Source organism: Callithrix jacchus, chromosome 8 (assembly GCF_049354715.1).
Source record: "Callithrix jacchus isolate 240 chromosome 8, calJac240_pri, whole genome shotgun sequence".
NCBI lineage: Eukaryota > Metazoa > Chordata > Mammalia > Primates > Cebidae > Callithrix > Callithrix jacchus.
In genome coordinates this window covers 124,062,316-124,081,385 of record NC_133509.1, presented here as the reverse complement: position 1 = coordinate 124,081,385, position 19,070 = coordinate 124,062,316, and the positions used below count along the sequence as shown (strand labels likewise).

The window sequence follows — 19,070 nt, the reverse complement described above, 5'->3', positions numbered from 1 at the left end:
TGCCGCCCCACTGCGAATGGAAGCCTCCCCTGTCCACGCCATCACCTTCCGTCAGTCTTGCCCTTCCAATCTGCCTGGGTCTGTTCCTGATATTTTCTGGCGATCATCGAGCCCTCTTGGTTTTTCCAAAAACAAGTATGCCCCAGATACAAACTGCAGAGCATTATTTGGCTTAGTGTTTACAGTTCTGTCTGGAATGACTATGCAGCATCCACAAGCGGAGACCACGTTTGGCCCGAGCTCACCTCTTTTAAAAGCATGTTTCCCTGGCTGGGCTCTGGCCCTCAGCGCTTGTTCCTCCTTTATTCCGCATGGCACTTACTTAGTATTTGTGCTCATGTCCTGGGTGTTTTACCCACTGTGTTAGTCCCTTCAGGCTGCTCTAATAAAATACCATAAAATTAGTGGCTTGTAAGCAACAGAAATGTATTTCTCACAGTTCTGGAGGCTGGGAAGTGCAAGATCAAGGTGCCAGCAGATTCCGTGTCTGATGATGGCTTGCTCTCTGGTTCGTAGAGGGCATCTTCTCTCTGTGTCCTCCTGTAGTGGAGGGTACAGGGAGCTCTCTAGAGCCTCTTTTATGAGGACACTCATCCCATTCATTGAAACAGGAGAAGTTTCCTTATCCTGCTCCTAGCGCATGTGACAAGGATGTGGCTTGCTTCTTCAGTGCCCGCTGCTGAAACACCTAGGGGGAGCACACAGACAGGCAGGTCGTGTGATCTAGGTTTGAGTGTTTACAGCTCCCAAAGCCCTGGTGCACGTGTGTTACAGGGCACTCTTTCAGTTGTGCCATCTGCAGGCCGCTGGTGTTAATCCGCTCAATTAGACCCTCTGCCTTATCGCGAGGACAGAGGACTTTTTGTATCCAGGGTTCTTGCCCTAGTGTACTGGAAAAATCGGATCATATGGGCTTGGAAGATGGGTGTGGGGTTTTATTGAGTGGTGGAGGTAGCTCTCAGCGCAGTGAATGGGGAGCCAGACAGTGGTCTTCCCATGGGGTCCGGCTGCCCAGCGACCAGGCTCTCCTCCAACCACCTCCAGCCAAATTCTACATCATCGCATCATCGAGGGCCGACTGATGCGTGCTGGTGTATGTCGATGTGTCGTTCTGCTCCTCCCAGCATCCAGCCACTTGCATCTGTGCCCACTAGGGTCTTGAGTTTTTGTGGGCACAGGATGGGGGTGTAGCAGGCCAAAAGGCAACTTTCTGGGCACGAAACAGAAATGCCTGTCCTCATTTAGGTCTGTGGGCACAGGCTCAAGGGTGGAGCCCTTGGTAGGGACCCTGACTTTCTGTACCCTGCACTTCCCTGCCCCCCTGCCGTATCATCATGAGGGAGCCACCCTCCTGACTTCCTCGCCTCCCAAAAGCCTCATCTCCTCATACTTTCACCTTGGTGATTCAGTTTCCACATATGAATTTTGGGGGACACACACATTCTGATCATAGCACCCAGAGACCATGTGGCTAGAAAGTAAGGAGCTTAACTTTTTTGTTAATCAAACACATTAAAAAAAGCAGGATTCTTCAAAGTAGACTCCTGACGTGCAGAATACTTGTTCCAGGATGTAGCCATTCTTAACCATTCTAGAAAATTCTGTGGAGGTTTTCTTTAGAACCCATTTCCCATTCGCTCACCAGAGAATCAGTTCTTGTGTTATGGTTTAGACTGAATTTTAAACCCAAACTAATTGTTCTCAACTTCCTTGCCTGAGTTCAGGGATCTTCCCCACCCTTTGAGACGGAACAGTAGCTCCTGCAGGTCCGGGGCAGCATGGCTGCCTTCTCGTTCCTCTCTCAGTAGTTCGGTGTTGCACTTAAATGTCTTTGTGTGGAAAAGTTAATCCTTTTACTTCCATGATACCTTTATGAATAGTCTTAATCCTGAATCTACATTTCCATACTTAACTGTCTCTAATGAAATACTCATTAACAGTACCACACTTTTTGTTCTCTGTGATGGCTGGCTGGCTGGATGGATGGATGGATGGTGCCGATGTCTCTATATCAAATGGAATATGCACTATTCAGTGAAAGCAAGAGCTATAGCAGTTACATTATCATAGCCTTCTTGTTGTACCGATACAGGACTTCCCAGGAACCACGCTGTGCTTTAGGTGTGAGGCAGACAGTAGGTGAAGGGCCCATGTAAAATAAAGGAAAAGGCAAAGGCTTTTTTTGCACTTTGTTTTATTTTTCAACTGATATGTGAGGGTTGTTTCTGAATCAACGCATCTCAGAGAACTATAAAAAAAAGTTGTGTTTTTTTTTACAAAAAAAAACCGTGTTTGATTTGCTTTTCTATTTTTGTCTTACTCTATTTTTTGGAGGAAGAATTTGAGTAGAGAAAATAAAAGGCTAAATGTTAAAACTGAGGCCTGGACAGAGCTCAGTGCCCATGAGACCTGCTGCGAGAATCAGCAGCCCCTAATTCACTTTAGAAGAATAGCTGAGGAGGGCAGCCGAGTCGCTCACCATCATTCCCCATGGAGAGTGCACCATAGCTACCCCAAGATGGGTGTGGCTTCTAGTGTGGACGGACTGGAGCCAGAATAGGTATCCCCAGTCTCCACTGGGAAATGTGCTTTCAAGTCCTTTGGTTCTCCTTTGTGTCTAAAGCTCAGGTTTCTTTTTTTTTTTTTTTTTTTTTTGAGACGGAGTTTCGCTCTTGTTACCCAGGCTGGAGTGCAATGGCACTATCTCGGCTCACCGCAACCCCCGCCTCCTGGGTTCAAGCAATTCTCCTGCCTCAGCCTCCCGAGTAGCCGGGACTACAGGCACGCACCACCCTGCCCAGCTAATGTTTGTAGTTTTAGTAGAGACAGGGTTTCACCATGTTGACCAGTATGGTCTCAATCTCTTGACCTCGTGAGCCACTGTGCCCGGCTGAAGCTCAGGTTTCTAAGGGAGAAAGAAAGAGATTGTTCCTGAGGATGGTTGTAGTAGGGGTGTGTGTGTGTGTGTGTGTGTGTTTGTAAGGGAGGATGCCTGGTTATACCTGTGTTTATTTCTGACCTTGCAATAAGATGGGCCAAACAGTACGTAAATAACCAAGCTGTAGTCGTACATTATTCTTATGACCTTGTGACTTTTAATCTGGGAGCAGGGTGGCCGGAGAGCACCGACGCTGGCTTTCTTAGCACTAAAGGCTTGCAGATGTCCCTGCCATGTTGGCTAGTTGCCAGCTTCCCTTCTGTGCGGTACTCAGGGTAGATGAGGATTGTCAGACAGGCTGGAGGAAAACCCTAGGAGATTATGAGTCTTGGGTTAAAGTAAGGAGTCCCAGGAGCTGAAGAAATGTGTGACATTTGCCGACTCTTCCTTGCCCTCCACCTTGTCCAGCCCCAGCCCAGCAGCATACTTTCCTGCTCTGTGCCGGTGCTGTGATCCGACTGTCTGTACCGCATGCAACCCCTTCCTGAAACATTCTGACCCCTCAATACATTCCTGACTGCGGTGGGGCAGCCTGGTCAGGGCTGGTTCTTCTGCCCTCCATGCCCCCCTTCCCAGAGGAGGGACATGCTCCTGGCACACGTGGCCTGGCAGATAGCCTCCCTCATCTACCATAGACAGAGGGCACTGTGAGGCTTGCCATTCTATTTGGGAGGGAGAACAGATCTGGGTGTGACTGGATATCCAGGGCCTCTCTCCGAAGAACATCCTAGACTTTCATAGCAAGTCTGCTATAGCGGGGTGAGGGAAGTCTGCGATGTGTGCTTGAACCGGTCTTAAATCCTGTGGCGCAGGCAGGAAGAGTCGAGGTGAGAAACTGCACATCCTCTGAAGTCACCTCCCCTTGACATCGCCACCATTGCATTCTTGGGTTTCAGCCTCCCAGTGCTCCTTTTGCTGTAACTGATTACTTGATAGGCTATAAACAGGTGAATTATTTTATTTTTAATGTGTTCTCCTTACCACCACCCCCAACACACACACACACACACACACACGGGCACACACACTCACTCTCTCTCTCTCTATCTCTCTCCTTGGTTGCAGATGGGTTCTTAGTGCACCGCTGGACCTGTCTGGTAGTTAAAGGGAAATGGTGCCGTCACCCCTGGTTGTAGAGAAGAACCATTGCCCCAGAGCTGCAGCATCTCACAGCTGCAGAATTAGCATGATCTTAGAGATTTAGGCTCCAAAGTCATGTGGGGTTTTGTTGTATTATTAGAACGGAATACCTGAGGCTGGGTAATTTGTAAAGAAAAGAGGTTTATCTGGCTCATGGTTCTACAGGCTGTACAACTTCGTGGCACCAGCAGCAGCTTCTGGTGGGGACCTGAGACTACTCCCACTCATGTGAAAGGCGCAGGGGAGAAATCACAGATGAGAGGGGAAGCACGAGAGAGATGGGGGAAGGGAGGGGCCGGGCCTTTTTTTTGGTAAACAACTGGCTCTTATGGGAATACATAGAGCAAGAACTCACTCATGACCACAGGACAGCTCTGAGCCATTCATGAGGGACCCTCCCGTGTGAACCAAACACTTCTGATCAGGCCCCACTTCCAGTGCTGGGGATCAGACATCAGCACGAGCTTTAGAGAGGTCAAGCACGTTAAACTGTAGCACACTAAACATCCCCTTCCAGATGTTTGAGAAGCAGCTTTCTAGTAAGGAAATCAAAAGGCAAAACCTTTTGTAACAATGAGATCATCTCAGCAGACCCCTGGTTGATAGCGTAGTGGGACCAGGTGTGTGATTCAGTCTGGTAGAAGTCTACCCAGAAAGAACGCGGTGAGGTTCTGTTCTCAGACTACTTCCTGTATCTCTGTAATGAGAATCAGGCATCAGGCCTGGGAACATCACTGGTTCTTTAGTTCCTTTTTAAATTCTTTTCAGTTAGTAGAAGACATGATTCCCCAGGCAAAGTGAGCCTGTGTTCAGTCACCCTCCAGTTCTTCAGCGCTGGAGTGTTAGGGAGGAACACAATGGAGAGGAGGGCACGCAGCTCATGTGTGCCTTGAAGCACTGATAGCAGGTTCTGAGTGCTATTTATTCTCACTAACACACCTGCCAGTGTCACTCTGAGATGGACTCTTCCCTTCTGTAAAATATTATTTGCACATTGACCAGCTGAAGACAGAGCTAATGAAGATGCCATGCACATGGACGTATTCAGTTCTCAGCACTGACAAGCGTTGCCATGCCTGCTCAGAGCCAAGCACCCCCACAGCTGTGGGAAAGTTGGTGCAGGGCTTACCAGCAACCACAGACCCCTTTACTGGAGGAGGAAGTGGCTTCTGGCCTGGGAACTGGTCAGGAGTTATCTTCCACTAAGTGGAGAGAAGTGATGGTTGGGGAAAGCCAGTCATTGGGGAAGATGACCTTATAGCATAGAGAGGGAGAAAAACTGACTCAAGAAAGATGCACCGGTGGTCCCCAGCTGGCCGTGCCCAGGCCTCTATGCCCTGAGCATCTCCCTGGGCCTTTGGCTCTGGTCTCAAGGGGCTTCCTGGTCCCACCACTGGCTCCTGGTCTTGGCACATCCTTTCTCTTGGACACCAGTGTGGCCAGGCTCTGAGGTGCTCAGGGCTGTCTTGGGAGTTTCCATTCCTGTTCCTGCCCCGTAGAAGTCTCGCACCCGAGGCTGGCTCCAGTCCCCTCCTGGGCAGTGACCTCCAGCTGTAACACTGGATGAAGAAGCCAGGAGCAAGCAGGACATTTTCCTTTTTTTTTTTTTTTTTGAGATGGAGTTTTGCTGTTGTTACCCAGACTGAAGTGCAATGGCTCGATCTCGGCTCACCACAGCCTCCGCCTCCTGGGTTCAAGCAATTCTCCTGCCTCAGCCTCCTGAGTAGCTGGGACTACAGGCACGCACCACCATGCCCAGCTAATTTTTGTATTTTTAGTAGAGATGGGGTTTCACCTTGTTGACCAGTATGGTCTCGATCTCTTGACCTCGTGATCCACCCGCCTCGGCCTCCCAAAGTGCTGGGATTACAGGCATGAGCCACCGTGCCCGGTCAGGACATTTTCAAAGCAAAGAATGCCAGAGTCTAGAGGGCTTTGGCATTAATCCCCCTCCTCCCTCCCTGCAGGGTCAGAATCCCCTCCACAGCATCCCTGAATGTCCCCTCTGCACATGGCTGTGAGTTACAGCATCCCCAGAGAGAGGTGACCCAGGAGGCAGAAATCAGAGAATGCAGTAAGTAGAGATTCACAAGTGGGTGAGATACAGAGGGGAAAAGAACTTAAGAGGAATGGGTATTTTCTCATTCATCCATAGGATGTTTAAAAAATTTTAAATAAACCATAAACTCACCCCAGACAAGCCCAGCACAGTTTAACAAGCCGAACAGAACCAAATCAAAACCCCGTGCCTCTTCAATAATGGCTCTGTCTTATTACCCATGGGACAGGATCATAACCTGTTCTGGGTCACTTGTCACCTTTGCTTCAAATCTAGAATTTTAGATTTTTTTTTTTTTTTGTACTCTCAGTTTCCGTCCACACGGTTCTTTTGTTTTCTCCTAGGCCGATGCTAGAAAGATTTTGATCAACTGGTCAAAGATATTAAAGAAGTGTGCTCGCTTCGGCAGCACATGTACTAAAATTGGAACGGTTCAGAGAAGATTAGCGTGGCCCCTAAGCAAGGATGACACGCAAATTCGTGAAGCATTCCATATTTAAAAAAAAATAGATATAAAGAAGTAAATGTTCATCGGTAGGAAAATTTAGAGCGCCAGATAAAAGAGGTGTCTGAGGTGGCAGTGTTTTTTCAAAGGGCTGGAGGCGACACATTCATTTGCTTTGGAATCACAGATTCGGAAATGTGACGGCAATGTGACGCAGACCTCGCTACTGAAGCAAAAAGGACATTAGAATTAAGGGACTCAGAAGACATAAAAGTTAAAGCATTTCTTGTTGCCCGGATAAAACAGAAACGTGGAAGCATCTCCCTGGGGAGTATGGAGGTACTCCTTTCATTTCTCAAGCAGAGAAGCAGCAGAGGGACAGTGATTGACTCAGATGAAGTGAGAGGCCCGAAGAGCCACCAGCCCGGCCATCCTAACACCATGTTAGAATTGGGGCGCCTGAGCATGCCTGGCTAACTTTTTGTATTTTTAGTAAAGATGGGATTTCACCATGTTGGCTAGGCTGGTCTTGAACTCCTAACCTCAAGTGATCCACCTGCCTTGGCCTCCCAAAGTGCTGGGATTACAGGTGTGAGCCACCAGATTCAGGCAAATAGTGTAGTATTTGTATAGATTATTCATCCTTTCTCCTTACCGCCTACCCCTCTTTCACCTACCAACTTAATTAGATTATCTTTCATTCCAACCAACAGCTGTTAGTTTCAGTTTGCTTAATCATTGCTTTGAGCTTGCCTCATGTCTTCAGAGCAGCAAGAGTTTGGGGTACTCTTTGATTCATTTTTTTGGAGAAGAAAGGCCCCTCTTGCTGTGCTCTGTCTCCAACTTCCATCCTAAAGATGATACATAAAATCACAACTTGGTGTCGCACTTAGTGTGAGATTTTTGTTCTCTAAAATCCCGCCCATCAGAAGGCTGTGCACTGGGCTCACTGGTGTCACTTTGTCGCCTGTCTTCCCGTGACAAGAACCCCTAAAGTGTTTGCAGGTCGTGTCCACAGAGAATCCTATCTCCTGTTTTCCACTTCATCCCTCCTGCTCACTGGGGCAACCTCATTCCTGATAACCTTCAGCCAGAAGGAAAGTGGAAGAAATATTCATGGCAGATGACGTCAGTGGAGCTGACGGCACCCCGTGTTCTGCTGCCTTCAGGATCAGAGGCAGCTGTTACAGATATCTTGATTGATTGCCAACAGAAGCCAAAGGGTATGGCTCTTTCTTACTGTAGTGATTTCAAAGCAACAAATGTAGATATCCTATCTGTCTTAACCGATGCATAGGGATTTTACCAAAAGGAGGAAAAGAAAGACGTCGACAACAAAGTGAATTGTATATCTGTTTACTTCTGATTTGTTCTGTTTGAGATAGTTTGGTTTGAAGAGCTGCTTTTCTTGATCATAGCACATGTATATGTGAGCTTAGGGTGAGGTTTTTCAGCCTCAGCACTATTCACCTTTGGACTGGATCAGTCTTTGTGGTGGGGGCTGTCCTGTACATTGTGGAATGTTGAGCAGCCTCCCTGGTCTTGACCCATTAGATGCCAGTAGCACCGTCCAGCTCCCTCCCAGGAATGACAATCAAAATCATTTTCAGACATTGCCACACATCCTTGGAGGAAGGAAGTGTAGGATTTCCCGCAGTTGAAAACACTGGCTTAGTATACAAGGTGTACATAAATGTGGGTCTTCTCAGCATTTCCCCACGAAATGCACAGCTTACTTGGAGTTTTGTTTGTTTGCCTGCTTGTTTTCATCTGCTCTTATTCCTTTGGCCCTAAAAGTTATCTAAGCACAGTCATCTCTTGGTATCCATGGGGGATTGATTCCAGGACCCCCTAAGATACCAAACTCTGAGGGTGTTCAAATCTCTTATAGAAAATAGTGTAGTATTTGTGTGTAATCTATGCCCATCCTCCTCTGTACTCTAAATCATCTGTAGGTTACTTATAATACCTCATATGATGTAAATACTATATAAATAACTGTTAGACTGCATTGTTAGGGGAATATGACAAGAATAAAAGTCTGAACATGTTCAGTACACATGCAGCCATCATCTAACTACATAGCATACATGTCAGCAACAGTGTGATATTTTCTGGAATTATTTTTTTCTAATATTTTTGATCCTTCGCTGAACCCATGGATATGGATATGGAGGGCTGCTTGTATTTTTTTCTCCTTTTTGGGGGTTAATGAATGAATGCTTTCGGTTGTGTCATTCTCATGCAGAGTTAGAGAATATCGATAAAGATATTTCAAAGCAAAGAAGTCGAGTCAAGTAACGGAAGACCCGGGAGCACTTGTCTTCCCTGATGGCTTCTTTGGATAGCATCCTCGTTGTACTGCTACAGTCATTCTTCACCTTTCACGCACTTCAGAATTCCCGGAGGGATGCTTACAAAGCTTGATGTCCGCTAGGGTGGGGCCTGATGTTTGGTTTTCTGGGGTTTCCATGGGATTTCAGTTCACATCTGGAGGCTTATGCCCTGAGGAGCATCCAATACTTCTCCCCTGAGGGTGCTGGCCCTCAGGCAGCTGGCTTCACCTGGCAGCAGATTGGACAAGCCATCCATTCACTCGTTCACTATCCAGCACTCATGATGTTCCAGACACTGTTCTCGGTGCTAGGGAACACCCTAGCGTATGTATCTGAGCATGTACCCGTGCTCTCTCGCCAAGGCTGGAGTGCAGTGGTGCCATCTTGGCTCACTGCAACCTCTGCCTCCTGGGTTCAAGTGATTCTTATGCTTCAGCCTCCCGAGTAGATGGGACATCCAGCTAATTTTTGTATTTGTCGTAGGGATGGGGTTTCACCAGGTTGTTCAGGCTGATCTTGAACTCCTGACCTCAAGCAGTCTGCCACCTTGGCCTCCCAAAGTGCTGGGATTGCAGGCGCAAGTCACCACGCCTAGCCTACCCATGTTCTTACATCTGATCATTTCTGTCTGAGTGTGTGTCATCTTAATAGATGGCATTTTGGTATTTTTGTTTGTTTCTTGAATTTCTTTTATTCAGTTAAAGAGATGTCATCATCCTATAAGACCCATCAGGTGTGAGGGGGAGCAGGGAGAGCTGGACAAACACAGTAGCCCTGTGGAAAACCACATGATTTCTAAGAAGGTAATGGTTATGATTCTTAGGCTTTTTCTATGGGAAATGTTTCATTTGTGATCATTTTGTTAGGTCGGTCAGCTCAGTGATGCTGAAGGCAGTGCTCACATTTGTTATTGAAGCATGGGCAAAGGAGAAATTGTGTACAGCAGGTGTATATTGCAGTGTGGGTTGAACCAGGGGCTTCCTGCTGGCCCTGTGTTCTTAGTTTGTTAAAGCAGATGTCCTCTCCAAGTCACTTCTCTAGGAAACTAAATCCCAGAGGAAGAGGAGTCAACCTGGGTAGGAACCACACCAGGAACTCACAGAATACCCACACCAGGCTTGATGGATTGCTGTGAAATAGACCTAACAGAGACCCATCAGGACAGGCCATGGCTTTCTGGAGGCAATAGTGTATTCTCCGAACCTTACTAAGGCTGTTAGCTGCCCCTAAGGTCTTTGGAGTAGATGCCCCATTTGGTAGGCATTCCTTGGAATCTGTAGCTCTGGCAACCACAAGTCACAAAGGGAGGAGTAAGTCAAGGGACATTACAGAGCGGGAACTATGTAGAAAGGGATGAAAAACCAAACTGGCCCTTTCCAAGTCTGCAGCCACCCACCCATCATGTGGAAATGAATGAACTCGGGCACAGCAAAATGAAAGTCAGCAGACCCAGGACTTAAGCCCAGGAATCCTCATGTCTAGTGCAGTGCTTTTCCTGTCCTATCCACCGAGGAGAAGCCTCTTCCACAACCAAAGGAACCATCTCAAGAGTTTAAGAAATGAGGCTCAACAATTTTCTTCACCCAAATAGCTAGACCACTGGTTCTGGAAACTGTGTTACCTGTTTGTCTCCCTGCGGCATAATATAATTGCATGTGTACATTCAAAAGAAGAGAATTTGAAAACATCTTTAAGATGTGTGACCGTTTTCCAGTCTCGTACTGCAGAGAAGAGGCAATGTGATAAGACAACTGCATTAAAGATGAAAATTGAAATGGGCTGCTGGGAACCAGTCCAGAGGAGAAGTAACATTTGTTACTGAAGCATGGGCGAAGGAGGAATTTTTTTTAATATGGGATTTGAGATTGGCTCCGTTGGTCATAACTCTGTTAAGCAGCCATGACAGCATGCATGGTGTGACACTGAATTAACTAGCAATAAATGATTTGGTTCCTGAATTAAGATGCTGAATTAAGTACTGATGGGAGGACCCTCCCCATCCCAAAATTAAAAGGGTGGCACTTCTTACTCTCTTGTACCCTTCTGTCTCACTTCATTCCCCTGAGATACAACATGAAGCACTCCTGCCAAGTAGGTCTTCATTCCTACAAAGAGTTCCTGCCCAAAATGCCTTTCTCTTTTCTTATGCTGATAAACTGGGTTAGACTATCTAGAGAAGATCCTATAAAGCCAATCCACTGCTCCCCTCCTAGAGATCTTGTCCTGGGCTGTTTATCCTTCATAATCAACTATGCCTCTGAAGCAGAAGCACCCACTACCCCCTAAACAGCTACCCAGTCCCCTGAAATACTTCCAGCCACAAAGCTCCAATGTCTTTGGTCAGAAGCATCTTACCACAATAGCATGCCTTCATCAGAAAGTTCCTCTGCTATCAAAAGAGGTAAACTACCAGTAGTCTCTCCTGACTGCAGAAAATTTAGACATTTCTATAGCGACCCTGAGTATGCTGATTGAGAAGCAGCACATTACTCAAGGTAGAGAGTGGGAGGGAGCCCCAGAGAGAGGCACAGGAGGGAGAGAGTAGAGCAGCACTGTATCCTCATCGGAAGGGGTGGGATAGAGAGATTAAAGGGAGGGGTGTTTGGGTGAGGGGACTGGGAGAAGTGTGCAGAGGCAGTGCCCTTAGGGCCCCAGAATCTGTAGGTTGGAGTAGTGTGCTGAGCACAAGTTATATAATCAGCTCAAACACTTTCTTTCTGCCTTCTGGTAGTCTGCAATCTAAAGAAGAAGGGAATGCCTGTACAAACAGTGCAGTGTGTTTTCATGCACAAAAATCTCTCTGTAGAAAAGCTTTTGATAGCATATACTAATATAAAAGGGTGATGAAATATGTTAAGTGAAAAAAATTTTAAGTTGCAGAAACTTTTCCGTATAAAGCTATTTTTTAAAAAATAGATTTGTGTGTGCGTGTGTGTGTGTGTATTAGTATTTCAATGAATGTATACATATATGTTTATTTTCACATAATTTCTGGACATATATACAAGAAACTATGAGTTTGAAGGTAGGTCTATAGGGAAGGCAAATTATATTTATCTGTCAAATTATATTTATCTAGTGCTTTTTTTACAGTGAGCACACATTACTTTCATAATTTTTAAAAAGAGGGAAAATCTTAAGTATTTTAATAATAGATAAGCGTAAGCATTCTAGCATCTCTTATCTTTGGAGAGGAGAGACAGGAGGTTGTTGACTCTGAAGACAGAAGCACTCACAGGGTGTCAGGGTGAGACAAGGAGAAAGGCATATGAGATGTTCTAGCAGAGAGTGCAGGACACTTCTCCACAGAAGAATGTCAGGCTCATTAGGCTGCATGGTGTTTACCCCAGGAGCCAAAAAGGGTTCTTCTGGCATTGATCTACACAGTGCTAGGTCTTGCTTATTCCATGCTGGATAAGGAAAGAGGTCTGAGTGATTAATTCTGTTTTCGTTTACCTGTAAACCTGGATATTGAACTGAGAAAGTATTATATCTAATACCTCACAAACGAAAACAAAAAAGATGACACTGGGAAATCTTTGCAATTTTAAGGTAGGCTAAGATTTCTTAGGACACAAAAGACACTAAGCTATAAAAGGACAAAATGATAAACTAGATTAAATAAAAATGAAAGACTTCTGCTTATTAAGAGACACTCTTAAGAAGCTGAATAGTAAACTATGGACTAAGAAGAAACATGTATCTCACAGAGGACTTATATTCAGAATATTTTTTAAAATTTACAACTGAGTAATATGTGTTGAACTACCTAATTAAAAATGGGTAAAAGACTTTAACAGAATTTTCATGTAAGATACACGAATGGTCATTACCCACATGAAAAGATTCTCAAGGTTATTTGTCATTAGGAAAATACAAATGAAAATGACAGTGAAATATCACTCCATATCTCCTAGATGGCTAACGTTTTTAAAGATTGACAATTTCAAGTACTGGCAAAAATAATATGGAGCAACTGGAACTCTCCTATGTGGTGCACCCTCTTTGGGTAACAATGTAGCAATTCTCTATAAGCCAAACATACATTTACCAGCAATTTTCCAAGAGAAATGAAAACAATTTTCCAAGAGGTATAAAAGTTCACAGCAGCTTTTTCGTGATATCCAAAACTGTAACAATCCAGTGTCAACCTACTGGTGAATGGATGGTGGTATATCCATTCAGTGACTACTACTCAATGATAGCTATAAGGAATGAACTACTGACACCACGTCTTTGATGAATAACAGAAGGCAAACCAGTGATTGTCCAGACCAGGGATAGATATGTCTGCAAAGGGGTGCAAGTGAACTTTGGGGTGATGGAAATCTGTATCTTGGCTATGCTCTTTATCTTGATTATGGCGGTAATGGTGGTGTCAGAACTTATAAAACTCTGCACTGAAAATGGGCACATGTTCTTGTATCTGAATCATTCCTCAGTAAAGTTGATTTTTGAAAGGATGGCACTCACTATATCCCCCTGGGGAAGGGCTGGCATTGTAGTATGCCAGTGTGCATAAACACATAATTACATTTTACATTTTCTCCCACCATTTGCAGTTTTTGTGTTTGCCAGTTTGCTTGCCAAGATATTGAGAGAGGAGAATCCCAAGCCTTGCTCTCTGCTCGATTCTGCTCATAGGGCTACTTATTTAGGAACTGATCCTTTGAGAAGGGAGAGTGGAGCTGTAGGAATGTGTTGCGAATGAGATCATGTGAAGGCTGGGTGTTGCACCTTCCCTGAATTCCTGGAGACCAGTATGAGTTCCATGATCACATCAGAATTTTTATCTGTGGAGGCATCAGGCATGGCACACCTGGTTAGAAGGATAGATGGGGGACATGTCCCTCAGCATGCTGCTTTTATTGTTCAGAGTTTATGTGTCTTATTTAGCTTGGCTGGGTGGGGGTGGGGGTCACAGGTGGATGCCCTGCACATCCAAAGCAATCCCCCAAGCTATGCCTTGGGAATGCTCCACTTAGCTTCTCTCCCATGTGTGATTATTGATGGAATACTTTTCCTTTAATGTTTTCTTTCTCTCTTTCTGTTTCTTTCTTTTACTATGTTATCTTTTCATTTGTAGCCCTCTACAGTTTCCTTTGATGTGTTTTTGAAGAATACGGCAATACTTTCTTTAATTTTCTGGCCATATAGGTAGAAAAAGACTCCAGACTTTCTTCCTGTATTTCCTCTTGTTCTGAGCCCAGCAAACCTCTTGGCCACTCAGAAAAACTCTGGGTATGAGTCACCCGTGGAGGTAGGGACCATGTATCCCGGCCAGCCATGGTCACCTATAGATAGCACTTGAGTTCTCAGAAATGGCAAAGAGCTTACTCGGCAGGAAAAAGTCGTGTATTTTCTTGGCCACCCCATGAGAAAGGAAAAGGCCCTTTCTAAAAGGAGGGGCAAAAGGGAAAGGCCTGAGTCCTTGACAGCCCCCCTCAGGAACTGCATGTCTCTCGTGACTTGTGAGAAGCCAGCAAGAATGCTGGGGCTGTGAGTGCTGCTTCCGGGCAACAGGTCCTGTGGGGGACCAAGGGACCAGGGGCAGTCGGAGCCACAGGGGCAGTGGGGAGAACTTTTAGTTTTTTTGTTGAATGATTTTATATACAAATGTATATAAAATCATTCAACTAATAAATCGACTTATATATAAACTATTATATAATAGTATGCATATTATATTAACTATTATATATGATATATAAACTATATAGTTTATAATATATAGTGTAAACTATTATATACAACTATTATAAACTAGTATTTGTCTAGTTTATAATATTACATGTAATAGTATATATAAACTATGCTATTTAATATATATTAGGTTTTATAATATATATTGTGTTAATGATTATATATAATAGTATACATAGTTTATATGTAATTAATAGTAAATATTAATAGTTAATATGTATACTATTAAATATAATGGTTAATATATTTCTTAAGATATATTAATATACATACTATAATGCAAATTGTAATTATATTAATATATAAGATAAATATCAGTGGGGAGTGGTGATTGTTTTAGGAATTTCACCCCTAGAGTTGCCAAATATATAAGCTATGTATATTATGTATTTGATGATTAATGATATTAGTTAATATAATAAGTATATTATATATAAAGTTTACATATATAATATATATACTAATTTCAGTGGGGAATGGTGACTGTTTCAGGAATTTCACTCCTGGAGTTGCTAAATAAGTGGATTTACTTGTTTCTCATATAATGTACTTATTAAATAAACTTTTCGTCCATTATGGAGTGTAAGTAACAGTCCTCCTGCAGGCAAAATAAAAAAAAAATTCTTCAAAGTTAAGTTCTTTTTCTTTTTTTTTTTTTGAGACCTTGTCTTCTGGAACCAGCATCGCCCATATCATTAATCGCTTGTGGGCCTCTTTTTACCACATCGTATTACTCCGTTAGAATTAAACCACACATATAAAGTATGAAATGTACTTTTTTTTAACATTAAAAATGTAATTTTCTAGCATAATACCCAAAATAAAGTGCCATGGAGCCATTAGTAGTAAATTGAATTTTTTGGTATGTAATTTGTACAAAACCCGACAAGTGTGAGCCCCTTCTCCCCCATCATTAGTCACTGGGTTTAGCAGACACTGAGGCAGTAATCTGCAAGGGACGGCATTTTGATGTCGACTTCAATTGCACACTTCATTTATTTGGACAGGGCACAGGCGGCAGCTTCTGTCACACGGCATCATCGCACTATTAGTGAATTTCGCCCCAGGGCAGCTGGGACGCTGGGCTGGGGCAGATGTTCTTTTCAGCCTATTCAGTGACCATTCTTGGGGGTTGTTTACTGTTGCCATGGTGACCTTCATTTCCATAGCAGCAGAGCTGCTGTTTCTCAGAGGAAAATGAATTTAGTTATAAAAGGATAATATTTTTCTCTGTCTCTATATAACCTGCCATCTGTCAACCGGTGGATCAGTAAGGATTCAGAAACCTATTAAGAATTATGGCAGTGAAGTGATGAGTATTTTTTTTTTACACGTATTAAAAGCAATAATAGAAGTAGAAGCAAATATTGTACCCTTAACATCAGAACCTTAATTTTTTCTTTATATTTTAAGTGCTGTTTTTTAGTGCCTTCACCACTTCCACACCACTGTTACAAACACATAACCTCGCGAAACACAGTGTACATTCTGCTGACAAATGGAAATGGCCAAATGTCTTGTTTGTATCTCACTAGATGCAGGTGTATTTAATGCTTGCTTGATGCTGTGAGCTTTCCCCTAGTTCATTAAAGATTCCTATGGCTGAACTTCCTATTTCACTGACTCTCCTGCTCCTCACTCCAGGGTAAAAGCTGTGGGGTGCATAGATCAGCAGTTTATCAGGAACATACAGTGCAAATTACAAAATTAACAAATGAAAAGAGACCATGCTTGTCTGATGAAAAATTTGCTAACATGATCCTTAACTCTCATTCTAGAATACCTGTCCTTCTTCTCAAACCCCACTGGGAGGAAAGTCACCTTTGGGCTAGCTCATCTAGTTCCCGGATATATTTTTTTTCTCTGTTGCATTCATAAACTGTAACTTGCAGGGGGAAAAACACACACACACACCAGCCCCGTTGTAAATAATGTTATTTATTGGTTGATTTTTCCAGATCCTGACATTGATGCTGCCAGTGCCATGATGCTTTTGAATACTCCCCCTGAGATACAAGCAGGTTGTGAGTAGATATTTCTATAGCCTACAGCGCCATAGTTTGTGAATTTAACCTTCTCATTTATATACCAGCTCATAGGAAGAACTAATGCTAAAGTAGAACTTCCCTTATAGAGTCACTTTAAAAGCTACATACATGCATTATTACATGCATATGCATATAAACATGTAGCCATGCATATGTATGAATGAATGCATAGGTGTGTTTCCAAGATGAGAAAGTTCTCGTAGAATTTCAGGGCTTAAGACTTGGGGAAAGGGAAAGAGATCCTTTAATGAGTCCCAGTGGAGAGACCTTCCTTGTTCCTGCAGGAATTGCTCCTGTGTTTGTAGTTTCTGCTTGGGGCCAGCTTAACCGTAATGGACCTGAGCAGGACCCATTTTTAGAAATTTCTTTCTTTTCTGGGACCTCATCACCAGGCTGCCATTTTGGAAAAGAGTCTAGTGAAATAGGCCTGCTGGTACCTGGAATATCTTTGCAATGAAACCACATTACCTGCTTGGACCATTTCCACCCAGCCTCCCAGGCTGCCCCAGAGAGCAGGGCAGGGCTGTTTAGCTCAACAGGACTCCCACCCTCACCTTCTGTTGTCCTTGAGCAGTGTCAGCTTTGAGACACCTCTTCTCTTTTCACCACCTGAGGTTTTTTCCCATCTCTGGAGCTAGTCTACCATGGTTTTAGAAAGATCTCTTCCCAAGGGATGAAGAATGACTTCTAACAGAGATCTGTCCCTTCCTCCTCCCAACTCGAGGTCAGTACCTGTGCTCACTTCCCACAGCCAGAACCCTGTTGAACACACAGACAGCTGATTTCCCAGGGTCTGTTCAGCTTGTTGTCAGGACATTGCTGCATTATAGCCTCTTACTGATGAAACACACTGGTGGGGAAATGGTGGCATGAAGCAGCAGATGCCACTGCAACAGCACCACTTAGGGGGTGGCACCCGCCTGTCTCCTTCTTATGGCTAGGCCTTCATCTCATTTTGGGTTCTGCCTCTCTGAGGGCTGCATGGCCTGCTGAGCAGTGGGAAGTCCCTGCCTTTGGAGTGGATGGTATTTCCCACAGGAGAGCATCCATCCTCAGACCCACACAGTGCCATTTGTTAGTAGTGGACTGTGTGGAGTTCCAGGCCATCCTTCATAGCCCCTGCTTGTCCCAGCCTTCCTGACAGCTTTAGGATATTTGACTCCAACCCCTCTTATTTATTCCTATTTTAAAAGACCCAAGAAACACAGCTGAACATTTTCAGGGAGTCTTGTTCCTCTGCCTGGAGCTGCCATTAGCTGTTCCGAATGGTCTAAACTTCTGCTTCTCTCTGAACTCAGGCCTCCAGCGATTGGAATATCAGACTGCCTACACCTCTGACATGGAAACCCCCCTGCTAAGCAGATGTGTCACTGGCCTAGCTCTGTAACTAGCAGTCAACCTGGAGTGTGGTTTTTAAATGATGTTTTATATTTCAGAGAAAGATATATGTTTTTAAAAAAAAAATTTAAATAAACTTCCATTCTTAGATGGCATTGCAGGAAAAGTACAGACCAGATTGTAATCGAGTTCCAGGCTGCAGAATTTCTAAAATTAAGTTGCATAACTCAACCCAGTGGAAACACACTGATTTCATCAGAGCCATGTAAGACTCGAGCACCCTCCTTTGCACCCAGCCACTACACGGCGATCATTAGTTTAACAAAAATACTTCCAACTGGTTGCTGAAGTTGAGAGGGAAAATGGGATTATGGATTTCCACTGGAAGAGGCTACATGGGGCCAGCTTAGTCATAATAAACCTGAGCAGGACCCGTTTTTAGAAATTTCTTTCTCTTCTGGGACCTCATCACCAGGCTGCCATTTTGGAGAATGGTCTGGTGATGCAGGCCTGCCGGAGCGTGGAATATCTTTGAAATGAAACCAAGCCAGGCACAGGGACTGATCGTTCAGAGATCCTCAGCAGCTTCCATAAATGTCCATGATTACTGGATTCCTAACCATAGGTAGGAAAGGAAAAGGCTTCTCCTGATGAGTAGACAGGTGAGTTGTTTTCGGTGTTCGCCTCCCCTCTCCATCTCTGTAACACTCAAACTGTAAATACTTCTTTTTCCAGGGTAGCCATAGTCCTATTTACATTGAAATGCTGAATTTGAGTTTTACAAGCTCAGTGTTCATGTTTTGAAGCTGTAGGTTCATTTTTAGAAGGTTTTTTTTTAGAAGGCTGTTACCACTCTGTGAGAAATCCAGCCACAGCCTTCATGAAAGCCCCAGGCCAAGAATGGGGCTCCAAGGCAGAGGCGGGAAACAACGGGGGTACCTGCAAAGGTCACGGAAGGAGACGCTCATGGACAAGAGTAACAGAGAAGTAAATGGGAAGACTGGGCAGAGGGCAGGGACGCCACCTTTGCAGTCACCATCCCAACTTCCCACCAGCCCTGGTT

General features: G+C 44.3%; 1 protein-coding gene and 1 non-coding gene across 4 annotated transcripts in view; both read left to right on the top strand.

The window, feature by feature from the left end:
* The window catches only part of FOXN3 (forkhead box N3), a 269,460-nt gene that overhangs the window by 216,905 nt on the left and 33,485 nt on the right, over nucleotides 1-19,070 (top strand). Inside the window, exon 5 of one of the 3 annotated variants that reach the window (XM_078335590.1) lies at nucleotides 16,580-16,642. The exons of 1 other annotated variant lie outside the window; for it this stretch is intronic. In XM_078335590.1, coding sequence (XP_078191716.1) covers nucleotides 16,580-16,642 — 63 coding nt within the window. Of the gene's footprint in view, nucleotides 1-16,579; nucleotides 16,646-19,070 lie in introns of all 3 variants that reach the window. One more of the 3 variants, XM_009006431.5, reaches the window with a different exon arrangement.
* LOC118145265 (U6 spliceosomal RNA) lies at nucleotides 6,531-6,637 on the top strand. Its single transcript, XR_004730393.1, has one exon. It is a non-coding gene; the product is annotated as a U6 spliceosomal RNA (small nuclear RNA).